Raw genomic sequence first — 27,916 nt, forward strand, 5'->3', positions numbered from 1 at the left:
TGTTCTTAGTTTGAAGTCCAATTTTATAATTACAGTGGAACCTTGAAATACGAGCACCTCTATATACGAGAAATTCGAGATGCGAGGAAAGTATGAGCAAAAATTTTGTCTCTAAATACGAGCACTGAATCGAGCAACAAGCTCAGTAGTATGCGTGGCGCTATTTCCCGATCCGGCTCGACTCGGGAAATCTCGTCAGATCACTCAGTGTTCTTTGATCTACGTGTTTGTGCGCTTGTGAATTAATTGTTATTACTTTTAACGTGAAAATAATTATTTCACGATGCCTCCCAAGAAGATTACTGCCTCGAATAGTGCTGCAAAGAAAAATAAGGAAGCCATGGCGCTTGAAATTAAGAAAAAAATCATAGATAAGCATTAGCGTGGTGTAAGAGTGACGGCCTTTCAACATCGACGATTTACACTATTCTGAAGAAGCAGAGAGAAATTAAGAAACTTGATGTAGCCAAAGGAGTTACCCGTTACTTCCAAGCACCGTCTAAACTCTTAGAAGATGTTGATAAGCTGTTGTTGATGTGGATTAACGAGAAGCAGTTAAAGGCTCGGTGTCGGAAGCTATCATAAAGGTAAACTATGGTTATATTATTTACCAGTGTTATTTATTCGAAAACCTGATTTTTATGTTGATATTTTTGAGGCTGTGGAACGGAGTAATTGGATTTTCATTATTTTCAATGAGGAAGTTTGTTTCTAGATACGAGAAATCCGCTATACGAGCTCAATGCTGGAACGAATTAAACTCGTATCTTGAGGTCCCACTGTACCTCCTTGGTGCCTCATGACATTCCAGTCGACAGGCGTGAAACGTCAAACCGGTCCTGTATGCTGGTTTAATTTAGGGCATTTGCCACATTACCTTATGTAGTTTTTGAAATGTTTCTTACTTTGACATTTCTTAAAGGCATAGGGGTAACTGTCAAATTAAAGAAACAGAACCCATCAATATCAAATGTTCAGTAAAAAAAAAAAGCAATAGTTCAAACAATTAGATACATGCACGAACATAGCCTGAGTAATAGCATTATCGAAACTGACCGCCTATCATCACTTTATGCTATATTAAATCCAAAACACACTTCACCCATCATCAAAATAGCACAAGACGATTTACATCAGTCAGCCTTCAAACCAAACTAGAATGGACAAATGGAATGAACAAATTTGACATATTGGCAATGAAACAGCAGATCACCTTTGCTAAAGAAACAGCAATAAATATCGATTCTTAAAATATAATAATACCCTGGCCAGTTACACATTTAAAAAGAGCACTCAGCTTATAAGCTATCTCAATGTAGCGAGAGAAATGGGACAACAGCAATACAGGCATTACCACATCGCATATGTACACATTACCACATCGCATATGTAGACATAGCTAGAAATATTAACAATCCACTTTTATTCAGATTTACCACAGGATACAGCCCCTTCTCATCATACTTTGTCTAACATGCAATTGCAACTACAGATCAGTGCAGCTGTGGAGATACAGGAACACCTGAGCATTGCGTTACGAGCTGTCCACTGACTAACTTTTTGTATATACGCATTCCACTTGCAAACAGAAGGGCATTTTGCAAATTCTGGGTAAAGCATATGGCAAGACAAGTTATGAAAATTATAAATAAATTATCAGAACTAAGTATTGAATTATGTCATATCACCTGAACTACAATATGCATACTTTTAAAATAACGATTTAAAAGCATAACTGTGCAATATGACTACAATGCAAGACTAACAGACTACGACATACATATACACAATTATAACTACCTACACTGCAATAAGACTACAAACAAATATATGACTTTTTAAAACACTGACAATGCATCAGGCATTTTTTGTTTTTTTCTTTAATTTACATTTATTTATATTTTACTTATACTATGTTTATTCTATTTGCTACAACTGGAAGCATAAGAAGAGACTGGGCGCTGGGTTTAGGAGATCGGTGCGGCATGCTCATGTCGACCCAGTTTACCACCCATGGGGTTTGCTCTAGATAAAGGTGGACGTGGTGCAGTACAGATTAACTATAATGGTAAAGAGATTGAGCCCATGTCCTCCATTACTCACTCACTCTTCTTTTGAAAGTCTCTCAAGAAACATAAATTTGATAATATCACACTATAAAGGCAAATCAATTGAATTTCATTCTTATGTATCCACTCTGATAGTCATCTGAGAGCAAACTGCGTGATGTTTGATACTTAACAATTTTAAGATTTAACTGACCGGAAGTCGAAAGCTTCACATACGCCAGTGTTATAACCAGCGGTTAACCGCTGAACAGAATTTATTTGGATGATATAGTAGTATTTTCTAGAATTTGCAACTTATTCGCATTAAACGAAGTTGAGGATTCTTGCATGCAAAACCCCCCAAAAAACGTATAAGCATTGATTAGGATTGAATGCAACATGTTTTTATAGATGAATAACTTATTATTAAGGGAATGCTATTTCAAACAATTACAGGAAGGCAGTTCTGAAAAATATGTGTGGTTTATATTAAGATGTTAACGTATATATTGAGATCTCTGCCGATCTCTGGACTACTCCCCATTCATAAACAGGCTGAAAACTACAAAAATCATTGAGAAATGTTTTCTTTGTTACGGAATGAGTGTTTGTAAATTGTCCGCTTATCGATAAATTTCACACATTTTGATGATTATGATAACATGCCTACCGAGGAAAATGTTTTGATATTCATTTTGAAGGAATTCACTTGTACTAATTCAGAAGTCAAACAACAAAAAGCAGCGTTATATTTTCAAATTTTCACAGGACTAGTTTCGATGATTTTACCGAACCACCATCCTCAGTTGCAAAAGCGCAAATGAACGAGATAAGATATAATGATCAGATAATATAAGAAAGCCTAGACAGAAAATGAGCTAGAGGCTCCATCTGTTGATGAAACCAGAACTAAAACATAATTTCTTTAAAGGCCGAAGGCAAAGATGGATTGGAATTAGGATCGTTAACTAGAACAGAAAGATTGTTTTGAATGTGAAATGGCTCTAGAAAATCCAGCTCTCCAATAGAAGATGTTTTTTGAGTAATTTCGGCAGCAGAAAAATTGAAAGTGTGATTTTCGGACCAACAATGTTGGGCAACAGAAGACTTTTGTGTTTCCTTTTTCCTAACATATGCCTCATGTTCCTTGACGCGAAATTTTAAAGCTCTCTTAGTTTGACCAATGTAAATTAAACCACACTGGCAAGGAATCCTATAAATACCTCAGGAATTCATATCCGGAATGGGGTCCTTGAGTATGGAACTCGGAATTTTATTAATGGGAGAATAAACGACCCGAAAGTTAAATTTCTGCAAAATATGTGCAACTTTATAGCTAATTGATGAAAAGAAGGGAATGACAACAGAATTTTTATAATCTCCTAAAACAAGAGTGTGCCTTTTAAAATTTCGCGTCAAGGAACATGAGGCATATGTTAGAAAAAAGGAAATACAGAAGTCTTCTGTTGCCCAACATTGTTGGTCCGAAAATCACACTTTCAATTTTTCTGCTGCCGAAATTACTCAAAAAACATCTTCTATTGGAGAGCTGGATTTTCTAGAGCCATTTCACATTCAAAACAATCTTTCTGTTCTAGTTAACGATCCTAATTCCAATCCATCTTTGCCTTCGGCCTTTAAAGAAATTATGTTTTAGTTCTGGTTTCATCAACAGATGGAGCCTCTAGCTCATTTTCTGTCTAGGCTTTCTTATATTATCTGATCATTATATCTTATCTCGTTCATTTGCGCTTTTGCAGCTGAGGATGATGGTTCGGTAAAACCATCGAAACTAGTCCTGTGAAAATTTGAAAATATAACGCTGATTTTTCTTGTTTGACTTCTGAATCAGTATTTGTTCGGCGTGTTATTGTGTCTTAATTCACTTATGTCTACATAACATGGTTTTTGTCGATCTGCCTACTGTTTCTGGCGCTTATATCGAAGTAATTTTGTATTATTTGATCACAGAATTTGATCACAATGTTTGCAGAGATTTACGAACCGATGCTAGAAATAGACACATTTAAATTAAATTAATCCGAAAAAGCACGAGAATTGGCGTAATCTAAGAAAAACTGTCCTGCGAGTTTATTGCCAGATTGCTACAGAAATCTAAAGTTCAATGATAAGTTGAACACTTTTATGAAACATTCTCGCAGAAAAATCATTGTTATCTTTTACACTGTTTCGGTGCGAAAAAAAATCAAAACAGTTTGCTATCATTTAAAATGGAACATTTTTCTGAATTTACATGGAAAATAATCAAAACATATACAACATGTTTTTACAAAATTTCCATCAAAACTACAAAAATTTGTATCACTTTTATGTTTTATACTCAATATTTAGAGCATTGAAAGCTTGAAACATTTTTTTTAGCTTTACTTTAAAGAAATATATTAAAACTTAGAAACATACGTCCTTAAAAAAATTATGTGTATGTATATAAGCCAATTCTAGAAAAATGAATTTACCTCAGATTCTTGTTTTGCTCTTTTCTCCTCGTCCTCTCTCTTTCGTCTAAAAGTTTCGTTATCTTGACGAGCCTCATTGAAGGACGTCAGAAATGTATCAAATATAGCAAAAAATTCATCTGGTTGTAAATGTGAAGGATCCTCTCCAAAATGTTTCACTACTTGTTCGTACTAAAGGAAAGCAGCAATAAAATATTTGATATTAACTTGCATCACACTACAAACGTAATTAATACTCTTTCCTTGATTTACATTCAATCAAAACTTACTCGTTGCTTCATTTCTTGGAAAGTATCTTCTAGTTCTGAAAACCTATAAGTTGCCGTTGTAATAAATTCTTTCATTACCGGAACAAATTTATCAGCGAGTTCTGGAGGTTGGGAACGGTGAAATTCGAGCTCCTAATAAATAATACATATAATATAAACAGAAAATACAGCTTTTTAAAAACATTGTATTTATAATCTTCTTTGCACTTATTTGCCTATTTCTTGTAAATGCATTTATTACTTTAGCAAAATTGCCTTCTCATCTTCAGAAGCATTAAGTTTGCTACCGAATTAAAAGCAGTTTCCATAATATAAAAATACCTCTATTCTTACATAAGAAATGTGCGTGTTAAATGCTAAAAACCATAATGAAACACATGAAGCAGAAGAAAAGCGCAAAAAATTTAAATGAAAATTGTCACAATTACTGGTGATAATCTTCTTTATCAGCATGGTACTATCAGTTTAATGCAAAACTAAAAATCTTAAACACTATTCATTCAAAAGATGAATCTTTTCGGTTTGGCTTATTTGATTATGATAAAGCACGTTAAGATTATCTGCCTAAGTAGAGAGATGTCTCGCATCCAGGTGACACATGGGGAAACCCGCGAAAACGCCAATGCATTCAGCCCAGGTCGAACTACCAGCATTCAGCGACTTTAGCGCTTGACCGCTAGTGGTCCTCAAAAGATTAAACATTTGAGATGATTTAATTTGTCTTTTTGAGGGCCGTATTATACATTCTAAATATCCAATCTAATTAATACCTTTAAGGTCGGGCTATCACCCAAGAGGCAACGTATCCGGCTAAGTAAAAGAAATGCCATAAGGGCTCTTAACGTAAACCTGTCTGAATAGCTTGAGTGAGAAGGTCAAAGGTGAAGACCAAATTAAATATTTCGAAAGAGAAACTATTTATTGTTCTGCTTTGTCACATGATATATTCAACAGCAAATCACTTAGGAGTCACTTTACAAAGAGAAAAATCTGTTCTCCATCATAAACACAGACCAGCAGAGAACTCCCATTCAAGTTCTTTATTTCGATGCTGATTGGGTGAAAACGTACAATCTGCAACTTGTTGAGGAAGGAAGAAAAAAGTCGCGCTTTATCAAATGAATCATTATCAAAATCAGCCGCTCTTTCTTTTTTTTTTTTTTTTTTTTTTTTTTTTTTTTTTAATGACGGAATTACGTAGGTTCATCCCAGAAAAAGTTTACAAGCAGAAGCATTGAAACGTAATAATTGTGGAGCGAATATTTCCACCCAGGGTGGTTGACAGATGGCGCTAATTGTCCTACAGCGGTTCTACGAGTAAGTAGCATCAGTACGCAGACACTTAAGAGCGACAGTAATGGCACGACGTCTAGAAAAGTGGTCTCGCATAGAGGTGCGAGCCGTAATTCGATTCTTACGGGCCAAGAATGTGGCCGCATCCGAAATTCACAGACAAATCGTTGAGGTATACGGAGACAAAGCAATGAGTAGACAACAGGTAGCGAAATGGTGTCGTTCTTATTAAGCGGGCAGGGAGCATGTGGAAAACCGCAAAATGGAAGCGAGCGGCCGTCCAAGTTCTTCAAGGCTGGATATCAACACGGCACTTGTTCAAGAAATCATCCAAAGGGATCGACGAGTAACCGTGCGTGAGATTGCCTCAGAGTTGGACCCGAGTTACGATAACGTTCAGCGTATCGTAACCGATAAGTTGCGATATTCCAAAGTTTGTGCCCGCTGGGTTCCACGTGCGTTGTCCGCGGCATCACTTCACCCCCACATCCAAAAAGAGCCACGATGGGGTGGAAACACGCTGGATCACTGACGAGGAAGAAGTTTAAGGTCACACCCTCTGCCGGTAAAGTGATGGCAACCGTTTTCTGGGATACGACTGGTGTTATCCTAATCGAGATTTGGAACGTGGCCATACCATTAAGGCCGATCGTTATTGTGCCACCTTAACGAAATTGCGTAAAGCCATCCGACGCAAACGGCCTGGATTACTGAGCAAAGGCGTCATTCTTCTGCATGACAATGCCAGGCCCCATACAGCTCGCCAGACTCAGAAATTGCTGCAAAGGTTCAACTGGGAGGTCAGGAATCACCCCCCATACAGCCCCGATTTGGCTCCAAGTGACTATTTCATTTTTCCGGCGTTGAAGCGATACTTATCCGGAACACGGTTCACCTCAGACGATGCAATGAAAACAGCTGCCGAGAAATGGCTCAATGAGCAAGGCCCTGATTACTACCAAGACGGGATAAACAAGTTGGTCGAACGTTCTGACAAATGCCTAAACAGGTTTGGCGACTATGTGGAAAAGTGAAGTCTCTTGATTCTCATTTGTATCTTGTTTCTATTGTTAATAAATACTTTTTCATTTGCCTTGTAAACTTTTTTTTGGATCACCCCTCGTATCATGAAGCGGTGTGGTAGAAGAGGAAAAAAAATGGCGCGTTTAACTATGCAACTACCCTGAAGAAAAAATAGATGCATGTAATAAAACTAATATACAGGGTGTCCCGTAAATGTTGCGAAAAAACTTCTGGTGGAGGTAGGGCACATCATAAGGATTAAGAATTGCGTAGGAACCCATGCCCGGAAATGTCAGGGGTAAGTGGTAGCAGAGGTAGAAAATGGGAAAGAAAACAAGAGAGTGATTGATTTGAAGCATTTATTGGACTTGAATACAAATGGTATCAGTATCAGTAGCGGGCGCAGCCCGACCCGCCTAACCAAACAAGTTGGTCTTATGGTCATGACAGGCCATGCCCATTTCAACAAATGAAAAAATGAAACATAAAATATCTAAATGAGAATAATCATGTGTAAATAATAATTATAAGCATAAAAGTGAAGAAAGGGAACAAATGCAAACATTTAGACAAGAGCAGACACTAAAGACAAAAACAAAAAAGCGAATAACAAACACAAACAATGGTAACAACAAATTATTAAAATATACCAATCAGTGATGGCAATAAAATGCAAATATCATACACTGATTCCCACTGCCTGGCGCTCACCGGCAATAAATTTCATCACAGATTTACATAATTGTGCGAAATCTTTATAGCATAAAAAGGGATTTTCAAAATCAATATTTTTATTGTTTCTTAAGCCATCAAAGTAGGGACAGACCTCGAGGAAATGCTTAGCATCACCAAACAAGATCACATAGTTTACATTTATCGTCATTCTGTATCTGCAAATACAAATGGTGTACGATAGCTTGAATTTTACAACACATGTTCGAAATTTGAACCATCAGACGCTAAACATGCCTGACACCAACGGACCATTGATTGCGGGACATATTTAAATACACCGGGAGTTTCTTTGACTGTAGCAGCTGCGCAGGCGAGTCTTGCCACGAGATCCATTTCAGACACAACAGGATCGTGATACACTGCACTTTTAATGGCTCCCCACAAAAAGAAATCAAGTTTGGATAAATCCGGTGAGCATGGGGGCCAGGGAACAGATCCACCACGCCCAATCCATCGACGCGGGAATGATTTGTTCAAATGGCTGCTCCCATCCAGTTCAAAATGAGCAGGCGCCCCATCATGTTGGAGCCACATGTTGCGCTTCACATTTGGTGGATCATCAGGCAAGCCGGGAAGAATCTGTTCCAGAAAGATCAGATAATTCACGGCATTCAACCTGGATGGTAAAAGGTACGGTTCTCACTAAGCAGTCGCCGACCAAACCCGCTCACACATTAATTTTGAAGCCTTGTTGTGCCGCACACCGTAGTCGTTTTCTTGAAACCACAAATGCTGATTGTGATGACTGAATACGCCATCCCTATTGAATGTGGCCTCATCCGTAAAAAACACATAAGCTGGGAAATTAACATCACGGGCACTTTCTTTCAGAAACCTCTGTGCGAAACGCACACGTTCTGGATGGTAATCGGGGAGCAGTAACTTAACCCTTTGGAGACGAAAGGCGTGGAAGGGCTCTGCGTTCAAGAGATGCTCTCAAGAGACATTCTTAATTGAGAGGCAAATGGGCACGTATGCTGGTCCTTGGACTACTCTCCACCGCATGGAACACGTTCTTCCATAACGATCGAGCAAGTCGATCATGACCTCACCTCACTTGTCTTACCACTTCTTAATGACCCGTAGTCGCACAAATTTTGATGCAAATCTGTAAACAAACTGTGGTGTGGTTGATATCTGTCGGGGAAGCGTTCTCGATAAATGCGTGCAGCGGCTGGTGCATTACTCTTAGCTATTCCATACACTAAGAGCATGTCTGCAAGCTTCCGTTCGTATAGCGTTCCATGCTGTTCGTATGGTGCCTACCGCATGAATGAGGCAATCCTCACTTTCCAATAGCACTCTCCTATACAGCAACCCCTGGCGGCGTAAAACGACGCATCTGGGCACGGGTTCCTATGCAATTCTTAATCCTTATGATATGCCCTACCTTCCCCAGAAGTTTGCCGCAACATTTACGGGACACCCTGTATATGTACATATATGCACAGAAGTTTAAAAGTAATGTCATTCTAAAGGAATTGATAGTTATTTTTCATTGGAAGGGAGGAAAAAAAGATTGTAAGAACCTTCATCCACTATATCTCGAAGTAAGGCCATAAAAAAACCGCCATCTTTGTTTCAAAACAAAAAATTTTAATTGTTTAAATTTTTTGTACATTAAATAATAAATATTTAATAATTTAAAATGAAATAAAAATTCATTTAAAAATAATTTAAAAATAAATAAAAATATAATAAACATACATTTAACATAATTTAAAAATAAATAAAAATATGTTTATTAAACATGTAATTAAATATGTAATAACATGTTATTAACTCACAATTAACATAACATGTTTATTAAACATGTATAAACATAATTAAGACACAATAACACGCCGAATAAATACTAATTCAGAAGTCAAACAACAAAATTCAGCGTTATATTTACAAAAATTTCGCATGAATTATGGATAAACATGTAAAATATAAAATACAATAAACAAACATTTAACATAATTTTAAAATAAATAAAAATATAATAAACATGTTACACCGTAATCATAATATTCGACAATAAATGTGAAAAAAGCAATAATAAAGAGGGGAAAATTATTTTCTGCTACATTTACCGAATTCAAGTTTTAGGCCAAAGTGAGGGAAAATAAGCATTGACAGTTCAAATAACTAACAAAAATTACTGTAGAATGGAGTGGTACAGCGTTGCTTGTGGGTAAGTTAAATGTTTTTTTTAGCTGGGGTAGATTGAGTTTCGTAATGACAAGTTAAAAATATAATTTAATTTTTATGCGAAAACACAAATTTTCACTCTATTTTACATACAAATGGATTTATTTCTTATTCCACGTCCTTATAAAGCCCGATAATGTGACGAGATCACACTTTTAAATTCATATTCTCACTTTTCTGGCTTTTACTTCGATTATTTATGCTTAATTAATAAAAAGAAAGTTTTATAATATTAAAGTGTTTTTAAAAACTACCTCATACATTAGCTAGCAAATGACTAATTATTTAACAATTTAAAAAAAAAAATACAAAAATATTAACATGTAAATCATTATTTTAACTATCATACTTTCTAATTGTTTATCGTGTTTTAAATATTAAATTATATTCGTAAAAAATTAATTTATCTCATCACCAAAAGTTTTCACTGAGTTACACACACAACCAATACTGTACCACTCTACTCTAAAGTGGTTTTAAGTGAGAACGATTATTTCTCATATTTTGCCGAAAACTCGAATTTAGTGGAGTGCTGCAGAAACTGCTCGTTTTTCCTATTTTATCATTTTTTTAGTTTATTGTTAAAATTTGATAATTATTTTAATATTTATTTTTTTATACAAGTATGTGTATTATGGAACAGAAACATTTTTAAAACGAAGATAACGATATTGTTACTTACGTACGTGTTCGTAAGAGATTGAATGCACACAGAACCGATGATAGCTCAATAAAATTTACTTTTACGAAAAGAAATACGTTACAGTTCTGGAACTTTCCACAAAAGCACTAGTACAGCTCTTCTCAGAGCACAAACAATGGCTCTATCACAGGGCACAATCAGTATTTACACTCCAAAGCACTAAGGACGTTAAACACAAAGCAATGCAAAGTCTATCTACAAAGGCGAAGCTCCTACGGAGATCTTTCAATACACCGAACTCACGCTGATAAATTACTGAATAAAACGGATACTATTCCCAGTCCTATATAGCCCTCTCCCGATCAACGAGAAATCGCCAGTTTTTTCCACTTCTCGAAATTACTGGAAAGCATAAGAGGACCGGATTGAGTTACAGTCACATAATGGGATCAATTACATTCATTCCATTCCATCACAATATAACTACACTCACACAGAAACCAGACCAAACGGTCGCCAAATTTGGCAATTTCTCTCCAAAATTGGTGACAAAAATCATCCCTAAAACCATCGTCAGCTTGACGATAGCGATTACTAAAATAAAAATTTATTTATTGGTTTAAATGTGTTCAGAACTTTAGTTCAATTCAAAATTTTATCAATTTAGGAAATTCATCCAGCAATGGAATCAAGAATGTGGTTTATTTTGGTAATACTTTGGATGATGATGAAGGGCGTAATAAAATCATTCCCTTTTTTTTCTTTTTAAATTCTTTCTTCTCTTTTTTTCCCCTACGTGCTTTCATTGAAGTAGGGAATTTGATTTCAGCAAATTTAGTACACGCAAATGTAAACACAAAATGCATACGTACATTTGTATCATGCACATTAAACAAATTTATTTCAAATCCCTGTATTACTAATTACATATAATTAATTTAAATGCGAGAAAAAGAGAACGGTTAATTTAAAGTTCCTAAATTAAACACTACTCATTTTTTAAAAAAAATCTTAATACATATATAAAGCTATATAACTGAATATATACTTTTTAATTTCCAAAACATACTTTCTGCACTTCTTGAAGGCCGGATTTCAGACTTTGAATTTCCTTTGTCAGTTCATTCAAACTGAAAAATTAGAAAAATTTCATAAAATATTTAACTTAGTCATTCTAGATTTGTAATGTACGCAGTGCGTCTACAAAGATTCAAGATCGTATTATTTTAATCACTCGCTGTGGACCTGAATAATAAGCAATGATTACAAACATTTCTCAACACTTTGTAGTATTTAAAATATCGTTTCCTTATCGGAAAGGAGTTTAAATGGAATGTCGTGATCAAATACGCGCGGCCAGTATCTGCAGTCAGGGATTCAAGGACTGAAGAATGAAGTATTCATTTGAAATGGCATACAGTAGTCCCAAACCTTTTGAGCAAACTATTTATAGCCCGAAAGTTGTAAACAAAACAACCTTCAGCATGGGTAAGAATAAATATAGCTTACCCACAAAAAACTCACTTTTAAAATCTACTAGTAAAGTCCGTTTTGACAAATGTTTGATTGGCAAGAAGTAATGATATGAATTTTTGGTTAAAGAGAACAAAAGTACAAAGATGCAACAGACTCGACTTCTAAAAATATTTTACCAAGTTAAACCAGAAATGGGTCGATCGGATAGCTCTTAATTTCCCCTTCTTGCTACAATGATGCAACTGTCATCAAGCTTCAGATTACTAAAAAAAAAAGTAACTTTTCTTAATCAACCCTTAACTTGCCAGATCTGACATCTTGCAGATTACTTTGCTTTCAAAATTGAAATCTTCCACTGAAAAACACAATTTTGATTGCATTTAAAAAAATTCAGAAAAACAAAAAACAGGAAAAGGAATCTTTCAACAATTGGTCTTTACGAAAGCATTCAGAACTTCTGTGGATAAACTAAGAGCTATACAGTGCTTATTGAAGGATAGAAAAACAATCATAAGGCGTTTCCTTCAAACAAGCGGTTTCTCAGTTCATCCTTAAAACTTTGTAGGTGCACTGTATATACTGTGAACCAAGTAATTAAGTCATTATACATAATACATATGAGATAATTATGCATATTTCCTAGGCTTTACATATAATGATGGCTTAATAACTTGGCCCTTAATATTCATATATTTCACATATCAGTAGATTGAACCTATTCACTGACACTCGGAGGCCTGTAGAAAAGGGTAGCAGGGGGGGGAATATACTTTCATTTGGAAAAACACGTTTTATTTCAATTTATTTAAGCAATCAGTTTTAAAAATATGGAAGATGTAAATCAGGAATCATTGCGTTCCAATTATCAGGGCCTTACTGAAACAGTCTTTGAGGTATACTGCCTTATTATCTGTAAAATAAGCAAATAAATAAATTCTCTAAACCCTATCTGAAAATGGAAGTATATCCATGAATGACATTTGACCGGTATCTACTTTTCAAGAACGACATAGTCGTAATAGTAATCAAGGCTGGATACAAAACGTTTAAGGCCCTGAAAATATAGCATTCTTTTAACTACTCACCTCAGTTGTCACATTATAACATAAAGTGTTTTGGAATTCAATGTATTTGGCTTGGATCCACTACCAGGATCTGGAGGTGATGGAGGCAAATGACCAGCTGGATGCAGACTTCGGTATTATGGAAGCCATCAAAATTTGTGAGTGAGATGACTGTGGCAATTGCAGCTTTGCTAGCAGACATACCTGATTTTGAGGATGTGATCCATTTGGCAAAGGCTTGATATAACGTTGATTAGATAAAAGGCTGTGGCTACTAGCAGTTAATGAAGTATAGGCGAACGGGCTGGCTGCATGGTTGGTTTTTCGTGATGTTTCTTATATGCAACGTGAGTGCGAGCCCGTTTCTCTTAGAAAGTTCTCCATGAAGGCATCCCTTCTCTTAGGCAGATAGCTCTTGTGAACTTCCCACCTTCAGATAACCTAACCTAACCTCTATTTAGGGGCAAAATGTATAGTTTCGATTGGTGCATTAAGTGGAAGGATAGTTGCAACTGGCTTTCCAATACAATGAATCCCCAAATGCACTGTAAACAAAGGGTTTTCTCCCAAATCATTTCTAAATGAACAAATTGCAATTTATTATCCAAGCACTGCTGCAGTGAACATAATTTCTGAAATTACCCTGTGGTTTTTCTTCTTCGGAAGAATAAGAATGCTCAAGAAAGTTATTTTGCCAGAAATATTTTCTGTTTCTTAGTCAATCTTTAATGACAATTTAGGATGCTATTAAGATGCTTAATTTTTTAAACTTTTTAATGGGTTTGATATTGCAGATTATAACTTTATGTTAAAAGCAATATCTCAGTATCGAACATTTACTTTAATACTAATCAGTCGAGAATTATATCTGAGTTTTTCAATAATATCCTCGCAGTTTAATCTTAAATTATTATTAATATAGTATTCATATAATAATATTCATAACTCATATTTTGTAATTTTATATCCTTTAATGACTGCTGCTTTTCCTAAATATTTTTTGAAGTTGCTTTTTCTTAAATTTAAATCCTGGTATGTCCAGTATTCAATGTCTTATCCACTTGGCCCCTAGTGGGCCTGTGATAGACACAGGGACATCTATGGCAGTGAACCAAAATGTTATTTTTTCCATTGTTAACTACATTTTGATAGAATAGCATTAAATGAGAGTTAAATTTACATTTAAGAGATTGTTTTGTAATTATGCTTTATTGTTGTAAAACATACTTTTCAAAATTAATAAAAATAATTCATAATTAACATATTAAAAAATTAATAATATCATATATGATGGATTTAAAATGATCTGTATGACAGATTTTAAATGACGTCATCCGAATTTTAGAAGTTTCGTGGAAATTTTACATTGCATTTAATCATCTCATTAAAGTATCAAATTAATTGTATTCACCAGCCATAATTTATTAGTCATTAAGTATCCATTCTTTTACTGAAAATGGAAGCTAATGATAAACGAATATTATTGCTTCATCATAAATGAAGGACGCAAATGATTCATCAAAAATGCGTGATTACAAGTTGTGATGGATGGCATCCACATTCATAGATTCTTGCATGGATGCTAACTATAGCCAGTGTTAATTTGTGTGGCTCATTAAATGAACCGTGATTATAGTCGGCACGAGCATCCACTCTCTAATGTCGACTATAGTCAACATGAGGAATGAAAACATTTATAGAAAACAGAAGAATGAAAAGCAAAATGTTAATTTTATGCACAAACTGTTATGCATTTAAATATAAATTTTATACACGCCGAAAAGCATCAGGAAGTTTTCTTAATGGAAAATATTTTGGCTATCAAGGCGTGTTTTTCTCGCAGACAGTCGACCGCTTATTTGAGATTCAAAACAAACTTAAGAAGCTTAGAAATGTGAAAAAATATAATAGTCATTTTAAAAATAAGTATTTTATTATTGGGTTAAAAAGATTGTTGGTTAACATATGTCCAAATAAATAATTTTTCAGTTTCATGACGATCAATGCTTCAGATGACTATAAATAAGTTCTAGTGAGATAGTTTCGATCGATTGCGAATATGACTACTGGTTTTCAGAATACATCCTATTTCTTTAAATGATACAATTAAATTTAAATTAAATTGAGCAGTTTATTAGAACAATTTTAAGGCATAATTTAATTATTTTTTAGATTAAATATTTAACTTTATTTTAACACAGACAGAGACGTAGTATTAGCAATAAACCATTGAATATTTGCATAAATACTAGCAATCATATTAATTATTCGTCTGCTTGTAAGTCTTCAAATTACATTTGTAGTTTTGGTCGAGATAAACTTTTAAGATAAAGGGTTAATAATGATTCTGGATATTATTTTAATTATCACAATTAAAGCACAGCAACATAGTCCTTCGCACCATATGATTAATGCTACCTCCTCGCCGATACTGTTCTGCTCTCAGGATACCACTTCTTTTGTTACACTGTAGAGTGAAGTTAAGCAAATGCATCTATATTTAAGTTAAATTTATGAGCTTTGTACTTATTTTCTCATAAGTTAGGGGAATTTATAATTTAAAACTTAATTGAAGGCCCCAAACAAAAGAAAACTTACTTCACTTTAGCAGCTTGTCTAACATGGTGAATATCTTCCTCAATCTTGAGAACATCTTTAAACTAGTGCAATAAAAAATATCACTTAATAAGTACATGTATAAATATATATATAATAAAATAAAGTGTAAAAAAGGGGCTTTAAAACCTTAAATCCAGCACTAATGTAGCTGAAATTGTTCCAAAAAACTAATGTACTTATATGTAACAAAATCGCAGATAAGTTTTTGATCTTCGTTAATACATTAATTTATATTTCAGTCAATGTAATAACACAGATGTGACAGAATTAATAAGTTATTAATTATGGATCTAGCTTGTATTACATTTATAGCTTTTATAGTTTTGTAGTTATTTAGTTTTTTTAACTTGTTTTAATTTGTCAGATGTTTTTTTACCTAGTTGATTCTTTTAAATTTTTCAAACTACATGAAAGTTTTGCTCTCTAAATTTTACTTTGAAATTAGTTGCAATTATTTCATAGTTTAGTATCTGCAAGGTAAGATTTCTTAAAAACCGTAGAAGTGTAATACTTAATTTTTGAAATCATACTAATTATTATTACAGAAAAAGAGTGATTTTCGTCTATAGAGAAGGGCAGAAAAGCTTATTATAGGACTCTTTGAGGTTGACTAACGGAAGAATTTCAGATTACATTCCCTTGAAGAGTAAAAATATAAATTTCTTTCATTGGCAACATCATTACTTGTTTTATTTTCTTTCTTTTATAATTTTATTTTTCATGTGTTTTTTTGTACAATCATTATAAATACTTTTTAACAATGAGCTTTGAAGAAGTAGTCATTTTTATTTTTTTTTACAATAAAATTATATATTTCTAAAAAAATATCCTGGACAATTTTAACTTATTTGTTTAATTTATTATATATATGTGCACTTACATAATGCCACATCAGATAAAATACAGTATATATAGATGCAGATGTGTAATGAGAAGAGTAAAGTTAAATATACTTATGAGAGGTGATTCCTATGTCTGTACTATGAAACTGACAAGAATAAATTATAGGAATGCAATACTATTTTCATATCTTAAATGTCATCACCCAATAGTATATTGTCTACGAGAGAGGTATGATTATCCAGTCTTTTATTATAATTTCTGCTGAATAATATACTAACAAGAATATTGATTATATTGTGTAATCACTGAATTAATAGAAATGAAATACAGAAAATACAATTAAAATAATTATATGCATTCATTTAAAAATACATCTGAATGATTTTACATATTTTTTCTGGAATCTAAAAATTATATATATACAGTTGTTATATCACATATTTTATGAATAGTTCTTTTTAAGATATACAAAAATAAAATCTTACACAAGGCACATGAAAACTGATATTTGCAACTGGTTTGTGAAAAAACTATTAGAACTCTTTGGATATTGTTGAAAGCAACATTATTATACTTTGACCAAAGAAACAGAAAGCACTACTGAACTTACTTTTTTTTCTAAAGTGTCTATAATATAATGCAACAGAGTCATATTCCTATTTATACTAGATTTAGTATCTGCTATACGGTTTAGACTTGCAAGATGGAAACCGGAAGCATTCCCTCTAGCCCCTCGATTCATGTAATTTCCAAATGCGAGGATGAGTTCCAATAGCCTTTTAAGTCTTTTACTCCTGTGAAGTTCTTTTGATGCCTCTAGGACTGCTAAATATTTATTTAAATGTATATTAGTTTTATACCCATAAAAGTGGTAACTATTATGAAATAAACAAATAAAGTGATAGATCTTTAGAACTGTTGTAGAATATCTATAAGAATAAAAGAAATTACATAGGAGAGATGTTTCCAAAGTTCTAGGAATTTAAGTATATTTTTGTATTTCATCAATTTTCATCGGTATTAAAATGCAGTTTTTCAGTATAATCCCCACATAATTACACTTATCCCAGTGGGAAACTAATTTTTTAAACTGCCTCCAAAGAACGCTTCTGATATCTCCTTAATCCACCTATTTATGGCACGGTTAAACTCTCAAATCGAACACCCATAAAAGTTTTTTTCAAATTTAGTAAGAGGATACTCTTCACAGACAATGAAAAATTTCTTAACTTTTCACGTCCTGTTTCCACAAAATGCGCCTGTAGCAGTCAAACAACAGAATCGAATTAATACTGCATGGCATAGCTGCATAAATATGTCAAGACTTGTCTCTGATCTACAGCATTGCTTAAGTTTCAAAAATTGAACTAAAGCTCAATTCCTAGAATTTGGGAAACATCCTATTATATGTTGGCATATATCCTGTTTTCTAATATTTATCCTATACAATTCAATTTTCTTTTATAATTTAACATTTAGTAAATGAGCAAGAAAAATATTTCGAAACATGTAAAACTTCTTACTGCACAAATTACAGAAAACAATGCTCTTTAAAGTCTTTTAAATTTCTCAAGTATAGCAAAAAGTTACGGATATTGTATATGAGAAAACTACGTAAAAATATGAAGTATCACATACAGAAAAAAGGCCCTGACACTTTGTATACGGCGCTACTATCAATTAATATTAGTGATGATGAAAACAATGGCAAAAATGCAGCATCCTTTATAAAGATATTAAAAATAAGCATAAATTTTAATCATCTCCACTCGATCATACTGCATTAGTCTAGAAAAGCAGAAACCTGTCTTCATACCACTATTCAAAGCTAAAGATATTATCACAAATTTTACATTGTTTACGTAGACAGAAATATATACCTTCAATTTTTGGCTTGGCATCACTCACTCTTTCTTGGAACTTCTTTTTGTAAAATAATGTCCTAATTCTTTGTTCATAATGAACAATTCTAAAATAAAAGGCAACACAGTTATTACTTTTAGTTAAATTCAAATAAAATTAAACAAATAAACTAGACTGGATTTAAATTACATATTTAATTTTTCAAAATATGATTTTCTACTCATAGCCTGCATCATTCTGAGACTTTGAATATTTGTGAATTGTGTACCTCATAGCTTTGAATTCATGAAAAATGTGCAACCATAATTTCTGCCTAAAAGACTGGTGTTTTGCATTATACTTCTTATTTTTATTTACTTTTAGTAAAAATATGAGCTTGCATCATTTACGATAGAAAACAGAACCATTAGCTCCCAAAATCATTAGCCTTTACCTTCTTTGTCTTCTCTTCTTATTTTCCCCTTTAATGCAACAGATAATGAAGTAATTATTTTCCCTCTTTGCAAAACACGTTAAATTTCTTCTCACTTTATTAACGATTTCGAGGTTTTTGAAATTTCTCCTGTCAAGAAGAGAAAATTCTGATACCATGCTATCTTACACCATACATAATTTGATAAGTATTTTGAGACGAAGAGGATACAATTTTTTATCCTGAAGAAGAGGCGAATTTTTTAAATTAAATTGTTTCATAAAATATTGTATGCAACAACTTTTTTTTTAATTTACGTTTAAATAGAAACACGCATTTTTTTAAAGACAAATGACTAATAATTTCGGCATTAGTAGAGATATTAAGTTATTATTGAACAAAATAACTAATTTTTTAACTTTAGACAATCATTTGATTTAAACATTTGTTATTGTTTGCAAAATTTTGAAATTTGTAGAGTTAAGCTCTTCTAGAATTCATCTATACTGTTTACGCATTAACGCTTTTTATTTTGCATCTACAGTTTGTATGTTAATACTTTTGAATGGAAAACGCATTTTTGAGTATCATACATCCATTTTTATTATATTGAAAGAAGTGAAAATTAAATATAAGATGTTGGATGGCTAGTTAATTAATATTCCTGATGAATAACAAGACCCGACTGCTGTGTGCTTATAGACTTAAAAACGCATTTTAAAGTACCTTATATTCATTTTTATTCTATTTAAAGTAGTGAAAATTAAACATAAGACGTTGAATGACTAGTTAATTTATGTTCCTAATAAATAAAAAGATCTGAGTTAACTTATTTTCAGAAACCAGCAGGATAAGTCAAAACACTTCTATCATGATTCTGGAAGTTTAAAATACTTAGTATCACGTATAAAGCTACTTAAAAACAATTTGTTGAAACAAACGTTATTATTATAAATAGAAATATATCTCACTTGCTTATTTCGAAAAGAAAACGATCAGCTCTTGCCATATTATCTATTTCCATACTGTGCTCTTCCAGTAAGGCTTTTTCTTCTTGACTAGGCATAAACTTAAGGAGCTAAAGTAAAATTTGAATAGCAAACATTAAAAACAAGTAAGAGAAAATACTAATTTAAAATAGTTTAGTAAAATTTAATTTTATACCCCTTAATGTAGATATTTCAAAATACCTGCTCAACCATATCTTTGGGTAACTGTTCTTTGTGGTCCATGCTCAGAATCGCTTTACAAATATCTTCGTTTGATAACCTGAGTTTGGAAAGTAGTATAGTACAATTTTGAGCTCTTCGACCATCAATAACAGAAAGCTCCCTTGATTTAATAGTAGCTCTTGTAACTACAGCTGGAATATCTTCTTCAACGGATCCATTGCACTAAAACAGAAATTTATAGATTTTTTTCATTTAAGAAAAAAGCTAAAAATAAGCTTCTAGTAATGCCTTTTAACTTGGGACAATTCCATCTATTCTGTTAATAATTTTGTTTAAAAAACTATTGTAATAATAATTTTTCTCCCAATAGGAATTAAATAACTATAAGACAAAATTGTGCTGAATATCTGGGATCATATTTTTCTTCCAGTAATTGAATTTTCTCCATTCTCAACATTTCAGCTCATAAATTATATTCATAATTAGACATTAAACAAATTAGATATATAATTTGACTCTTTAATGTGATTAGAGTTTATAATATATTATTTTATGCTGATGCACTGTGCATATTTTCAGGATAGAAAAAAAACCCCACTAACTCAGATCAAAATTTTACATAGAGCCAGGTCACTAGAATATAAGATACTTAAAACTGATTCTTGAATAATAAGGCCTCAGTTAGCCAGATGACCGATATGAAGTTAATTAATTACTTAAAGTTATTACTGTTATTTTCATAATGGACAAAGAAAATGAATAATGAAATAGATAGTTAACGTTTTTGCAATTCATTATTTAACATTACATTTAAGAATGGCCTAAGCTTTTATATGTAACTTTAATGCATATGAAACTTCCAGTGTTATGATAGAAAACTTACTTGCTGTTTTTGATAGGCTGAGAACGTTTTGTCAAAGTCAGTTAAATCAATATCTTTGTACAATTTTGTATCATCAAGTTCTTCCCACACAGTTCCTTCCAATTTACTCTGCAATAAATATCAGTTAAATAATATAAAGTTAGTTACTTTTTCAGTAAAATAAAAATCCAAGTAAATAAGTATGTAAATGTTAGCTTACCTCTGGAAGTTTACACCAGTTGAAAGATTTCAGGGGATTAGATGGCTGAGGTATGTTCTTCATTAATGTTTTAGATGCATTAATCGGTTTATCTGTCAATGAGCCTGTGAAGAAAATATGTTAATAGTTTTACAAACAAATTTGTGAGGCAAATTGTTTTTGATTTGAATAAAACAGTGTTTTGAAAAATATATGTGATAATTTATCTCATGTCAAATATTTGAAGATTTTATATTGAGACTATACTTAACAGTCTTGATATAAAATTATCAAAAAAATGAAATGTTCGATAAAATTTACATTGGGATATTTATACAATACTAGGTGTACCCGTCCGGCGTTGCCCGTGCATTTAGAAAATGCAGATAAGTGAATAGCGCAGGAATAGTAGTGTAGGACATGTAGACTGTCTCTCTCTCTTCCCCCCCCCACAAGCTACAAAAAAGAAATGAATTGTAATTAATCGATTTAATGTATCGTCAAAACAGCAAACTAACGCTAGAATAAAGAAATCAATTGTTACAATCGAACGTTATTTGAAAACAAATAATAATATCAGTGAGTCAAAAAAACCGTGATTAATAAATTATAAATAATTTTTTTAAAATTTTTCTAATTCAAAAATCGAAAATCGGGCTTCGAGGTCTGGTGGCCAGCCCCTTTGTGCTTCCGTATAAAAAATTCCAGGTCCCTGCGTGCGATAGATTTGGCTGGAGAGCTCGGTCAGACAGACAGACAGACACATTACACTTGCTTTTATTATTATAGAAGATACGGTACTTTTTTTATTAATTAATATCTTACTGCTAATTAAGTGAATATATAGTACTAAGTATTTTATTTTAGATTAGTTTATGTTAAATAAATAAAATTTAGGATAACGAATATAAAAAAATGCTTTGATGAAACAAATGTTAACTGCATTCATTAGTACTGAGTTGCTGAGTAAGCATTCTGATAGAATACATCACTTAAAAACTGTTTGATACTAGCAATATGTGCAAAGTGGATAAATGAATGAATAACAAATTCAGCTTAATATAAAAACAAAGATAAAGGATTATTTTAATGGCTTCACTGAGATTTTTAACGTAAGATTTCTGCTTATATTTAACCAATAAGAGATTACGTTAGTGTCACAAATTTACTTAATCTCGCTAGTCTAATAAAATATCTCTAAATATGAAATCAAGGAGAAATCCCCAGTATTAGAAGTCCGAGGAGAGAAGTTTTTTAAATTAGATGAGTTAAAAAGAAATCTGAGATGGGAATATGTAGTGATCACGTGGTGCGAGAGGCCTCGAGTAATTGTTGCTTGCTCGCGTCGCCATCTATCATTCGAGGTGTGGCTTTCATACGTGAAGGTTGTCTATCTCCGACGCTTCTCTGGTTTTAACCACGTGAATTTTTCGAAGTACGTCCCTTGCCTCGTGCATTATCGCTATGCCTAACGAACATCGTTCGGTCCTTGTGGACCAGTCGTATGCTGTACTAAAGAATTTTGGTCATGCTTTGGATGATCATGCAAATAAAGAGATATACGAAGCTCTTAACAAAGTGGATGTTCTGCAAGAACAATTACGGAACGGCAGGCCTGCTAAAGCAGCTCTAAGGAAAGCGGAGAAGATTTTCCTTGCCCTTATGGAGAAGGAAAGCCTTTCATTGGATCAATTTTGTGATAAAGATTTCATGAAAGAATTTCCCAAAAAGCATCCGATTGTGATTGAATTTCACCGAAGGCAAGCTGAAAGGAAGAGAAAGCAGTTTCTCATATCAGATAAAACTACAGATGATGAATGGCAAAAGCCTACGAAGACTGCTAAGATTTTCGCTGCTCCTGTTAAGGAACCGTTGAAAACCCCTACGAAGAAGACTTCCGCTGCTACTGAGATTTCCAAAGTAGTAACGTCGAACTGTTTTGAAGCTCTCGCTACAATTCCTGATCCAGTTGCTATGGACTGTGCTGATAATTCCAAGAAAGCTGATAAAGATCTTATGTTTGTTTCTAACGCTAAGACTGATCATAAAAGTGAACGACTTCCACCGATTTTCTGCCCAAGACCGGATGTGAAATGGAGCGAATTGAGATGACAATTTAACACATTTGATGTCAAGGATTACGTTGGTGTTTTGACTAACGATAAAATCACTCTGATTTTTAATACAGCCGATCAAAGAGATAGAGCACTAGCTGTGCTAATGAAAGTTGAAGTGCAATTTAGCACCTTTCGCCCTAAGAAAGATACACCACTGAAAGTGGTTATTCGTGGATTCCCTGACGACTCGTCTGTGGAAGAAATCAAGGCTGAGTTGGTTAAAGATGGATTCCCTGTATCAAACGTAACGCAGTTTACCAAGAAAATTGATGGTAAAGAAATAAAGTTACCAGTTTTCTTTGCATCATTCAAAAGGAACGAAGTGAGTAAAAACATCTACAGAAAGAAAACTCTGCTGAACCTTAGAGTCAAGTTTAGAAGATACAGATGCAATCTAAGCAACATGATTTGCTTCAGATGTTTTGTAACAATTCGCCAAGATGTCTCAAGTATGGGCAGGGACACCTAACCTACACATGCAAATTAGCCAAAGAACTGAAACCTACTTGCGCGAACTGTAAAAAGGATCATATTGCTACTTCGAAGTTATGCGAATTTAAACCAAAAATTCGTGTTGTCTCTGACAGGATGAAAAGGATTTCAGCGCGGAAGTCACAGTCTATGAATATGTCTCCGTTGACTGAAATACCATTACAGAAAGATAATAGTATGCCATCAGACTCCCACTTAGATGCTAGTACTCCAGATAAAGTGGATTTCGCGATGGATAAAAACCTTCAGAAGATTGCAATCAATTCCTAGAATTTGTTGAAAATTGATTCGCCGCAGGACAAAGTATTACTTGCCCTGGGAATGGTTGAACAGATGATAAAAATGGACTTGTAAATTTTATATTATTCTTTTGCATGATGAATTTGATATTAACTTTGCTTAATTTCGAGTTTGCTCGGGCTTCAGGGGATAGCACCGCTCTCCGGACTCTGCGTTCCTGCTCTGGTTAGTAGACACGCCTACTTCTCATGACTGACACCTCCCTCTACGCCTGCCATGATTTAGGCCTTCCTTTTCATCACTTCAATAGTTCAGCTACAACTTCAGAATTTTTTAAAGTCATGTGCTTATACGCAACTTTTCATGAGCTGGAAACAGCGCGCTTCGCGCGCTATCCCAGCAATAATTTGTCTGATTGATTGATTGTCGCCATCTATCAGTACCAATGAGAAGTACGAGCGAGCACGAGTTTCATATGCAATTGAAGAGGGTTACGACCTTCGGATTCGATCCTGAGTCTGTTTATTGAGAGCAGAATTCTCTAACATTAGCGCAAAAGAGCTTCGTTGCGCTAGGTTCAAGAATTCAAATTTCCTCGAATTTGCGAGCATTGATTTGCTTTCGAGATCGCTACAGATACAACAATATGTAAATAAGATTTTCTATGACATTAAGGTGAAGCATCCAATAATATAACAGACTAACTGTACATATTACTTCAATGTATTATTCAATAACTAAAATTAAAACAAGTAATCAATACTTGTACTTTCTACAATTTATTATATTCACTAATTTAAATAAATAAAATCTCTAATAAAATATGCATTTTTTCAAGTAGTTTATATCTAGACATGCATGTGATAGCTTGCATGTAATTTAATATCTTTCTTTCATTTCAAGAAAAACTTGCCTATACGAAGTGGTGGTGGTGGTGGAGGTCCAGGTGGTGCAGGAGGAGGATTCGGATGCAACGCATGTGGAGGAGGAGGAGGTGGAGGTGGACATGGCACAATACTAGATGATGGCCGGATTCCAGCTTTGGCATCATCAGATAAACAGCCAGCTTTGGCTAGATTTTCTACTTGTGTTCTTTGTTGTTTTTCCATCTCCAGCTAAAATTTTATAAAAGGAAAAAATGTTCGTAGTTAAATTAAAAAAGTAATTAAATCTTAAAATTACGTAAAAAAGCAACCTTAACTTGGAGTATATTTTGAACAAACCGCTATAGATTTCGAGAGCGCTCAGGAACAGGTCTTATTCAGGAGCCACAACACTTTTTAGCAAAAATAGGAGGAGCGACAAACATTTCATGTCAAAAGCAAAAACGAACGTAGCGTCATCTGTCGAGGAAAATAACAATGAAACGTAAAAACTAAGCTATTAATATTCTGAAAGCCTTTAAAAAGAATTTAATTGAAATTAATATTATTAACTAAGTTAAGTTTTTGTGAATATGAAAAGCTTCAAGAAAATCCATTTCATCAACTGAAGGTGCTTCATGCACAATTGTTTGCAGAACGAAAATCAGAATTACGATAAGGTTGCTTTTTCTCTTAATTTCAAATTTTATACTACGCACATTTCTCTTTCAAACTGAAAAATTAAATTAACAGTAATGTTAAGCTTACCTCTGGATAGTAGAAAGTTTTTAAGAACTTTTAAAATTTTTTACTGACTGAAACAATATTTTAAAATAACATAAATTCACCGAAGAAAAAAAGGCCTACTTTTAAATTTAAAATTAAGCAGATTTCAATCTTAAACTGATTCCGATTTTCTCGAAAAACTCAGCATTTCAAGAGAAACTGACCATGGAAACACAAAGAGATTTTCTGCTAGCTAATATCAATTTAAAGTTGAATTCTGCTTATTTTTAAAAACTGTTATTTAACCCCTTCCTGTGCTTTAACGAATCTGACTCGTGATGAAGATTTTTTCCAAACATAAACATCACGAACCAGGCTCGTGAACAGAAAGCCGGGTCAAACGTAAACATCACGAGCCAAGCTCGTGAAAAGAAACATGAGCCAAACATAAGTATTACGAGCCGGGCTCGTAAACATTAACATCGTAATTTCACGCGAGTAATCGAACACCTATCAGTACACCACAACAGTTAGTCACGATTCTTTATTAAATTATATAATATTTATTAAAAATATATACTTAATAATATCTGCAGAAGGATTAAAGTTTACTTACTTGAAGTGTTGTTTATTTGTGAAATATAATTTTGAAACTGTTATTTATTACAAAATATAATATATTTATAATATGTACAAAAAGCAGAAGGATTAAAGTTTATTTCCACTCCAGTAAGTAGTATCGCGCAAAACTGACTATAACACAGGCATTTACGTTTCGGCTCGTATTGTGTCTGTTTTCAAGCAGCAGTCTGGCTTATTCACAGCGCTTTGACCGATAACACTTGGGCCCAAGTTTCATCGAGGTAAATGGCGCGGGAAGGGGTTAAACAGAAAAATACCGCAAAATAAAGAGAAAAAAAAAATGGGTATTTGCAATAGCTTCTCAAAGAAACAAACCATTAAATTCAGTTCATTAATTTGATATTCAAGTTCAGCAATCTTTTGATTTGCCTCCAGATGGCCAACGGTTTCCTTTTCCAGTTTAACCTTTATCTTGTTCAGAGTTGATTGAAGATCTTCCTAACGAAAATAATGCATATGATAAATTATTCACACAATAATTTTTCTAATGATTAAGGAGCACACAGTGTAAAAGCACAAGGTACGGATATATTAGCATTTACGCAAAGCAAGTATCATAGAATATTTTTTTCTATTCCACAGAGTAGAATTTTAGCAGCTTTGCACAACAACAACAACAAAAAAAAAAAAAAGATTTTTTTCCTGTAATTATTAAACAAATGAACAGTTCTTACAAGAAAATATTTGATGTATTGTAATAAAAAAAGGTAGCCAAAATCAAAATATATTGAAACTTTTTATTGTAAAATAAATGAAAAATTTCTGGGCAAAACAGTCATTAGTACTACCCATTTAAAAGTCAGTCTTATTCCTCAACTTTTTCCTTCAGTGTTGTTACAAAGTCTTCTAAATGTACTTTTGGCTGAATTCTAGTCTTCTGCTGTAATTAATTTAAAAAACTGCTTTACTGCACCCCATTTATACACATATTCCCGTGAAAAATAAGTTTACTCACTTTAAAAATGATCAAGCATATTTAAATTTAGTTTACAAATTCAATCTTATTTCTCATTCTCTGCTCTGATACTTTTAATTTAATTACATATGAATAGTGATTGCTGCCTAGCTCTGAAGTAGAAAACTTCAAATAAGATATTAAATTAAATGGTTGAAATCCAGACATTTTGTTGCATGTGTCATGTTCGCTGTTTTGTTTTATTTCTAAAGCAAAATTAACAATCTTAAGTAAGACATAAACAATATTTATATATCTGATATAAATTTAAGTGTGATTTGCTAAACAATAGTAAATAAGAATTAGATTGCAATCTTTAAAAAATAAAAATTTAAAACCTTTTCGCGGCTTCAGCGGTTTTTAAGTTGTATGTCAAAGAACTGAATGATGAAATTATTTTTAAAAACGATTAGTAAGCTAATTAATTACAAAGTTATATCTTTGCTTTTAATTAAATGAACAAGTTTCAGACAACTTCCAAGCCAAAAGTGCAAAGAATAACATTATCCCGAGTTAATTTTAAATCAGGATTCACTTTTTATATACGAGTGCATGTGGATGAACAATAACTCAATAATATTAAATGATTTTTTAACATATAAAGAAATGTAAATGCAGTTTATCTGCCCGTAATTAGGTATTAACTATAGCTAGCGCTGTCAGCTTTCAAATATTGCTTATTTGGAC

The 27,916-nt window shown here is 33.1% G+C and overlaps 1 protein-coding gene and 1 long non-coding RNA gene across 4 annotated transcripts in view; one reads left to right on the plus strand and one right to left on the minus strand.

Annotated features, from left to right (window-relative positions):
• On the plus strand, window positions 1–27,394 carry LOC146992907 (uncharacterized). The gene is made up of 2 exons (XR_015039276.1): window positions 1–587; window positions 24,947–27,394. It is a non-coding gene; the product is annotated as an uncharacterized LOC146992907 (long non-coding RNA).
• Window positions 1–27,916, minus strand: part of DAAM (disheveled-associated activator of morphogenesis-like protein) — a 173,731-nt gene that overhangs the window by 13,061 nt on the left and 132,754 nt on the right. For all 3 annotated transcript variants that reach the window (XM_035354125.2, XM_035354124.2, XM_035354123.2), the window contains 12 exons: window positions 26,590–26,712; window positions 24,957–25,158; window positions 21,216–21,319; window positions 21,017–21,124; window positions 20,152–20,355; window positions 19,933–20,039; window positions 18,567–18,655; window positions 17,297–17,511; window positions 15,823–15,884; window positions 11,754–11,814; window positions 4,795–4,926; window positions 4,526–4,696 (listed from right to left, as the gene is read on the minus strand). In XM_035354125.2, coding sequence (XP_035210016.2) covers window positions 4,526–4,696; window positions 4,795–4,926; window positions 11,754–11,814; window positions 15,823–15,884; window positions 17,297–17,511; window positions 18,567–18,655; window positions 19,933–20,039; window positions 20,152–20,355; window positions 21,017–21,124; window positions 21,216–21,319; window positions 24,957–25,158; window positions 26,590–26,712 — 1,578 coding nt within the window. The remainder of the gene's footprint in view (window positions 1–4,525; window positions 4,697–4,794; window positions 4,927–11,753; window positions 11,815–15,822; window positions 15,885–17,296; window positions 17,512–18,566; window positions 18,656–19,932; window positions 20,040–20,151; window positions 20,356–21,016; window positions 21,125–21,215; window positions 21,320–24,956; window positions 25,159–26,589; window positions 26,713–27,916) is intronic.

This window comes from Stegodyphus dumicola, chromosome X2 (assembly GCF_044657685.1).
Source record: "Stegodyphus dumicola isolate Sdum_Otavi_A_Nest chromosome X2, ASM4465768v1".
NCBI lineage: Eukaryota > Metazoa > Arthropoda > Arachnida > Araneae > Eresidae > Stegodyphus > Stegodyphus dumicola.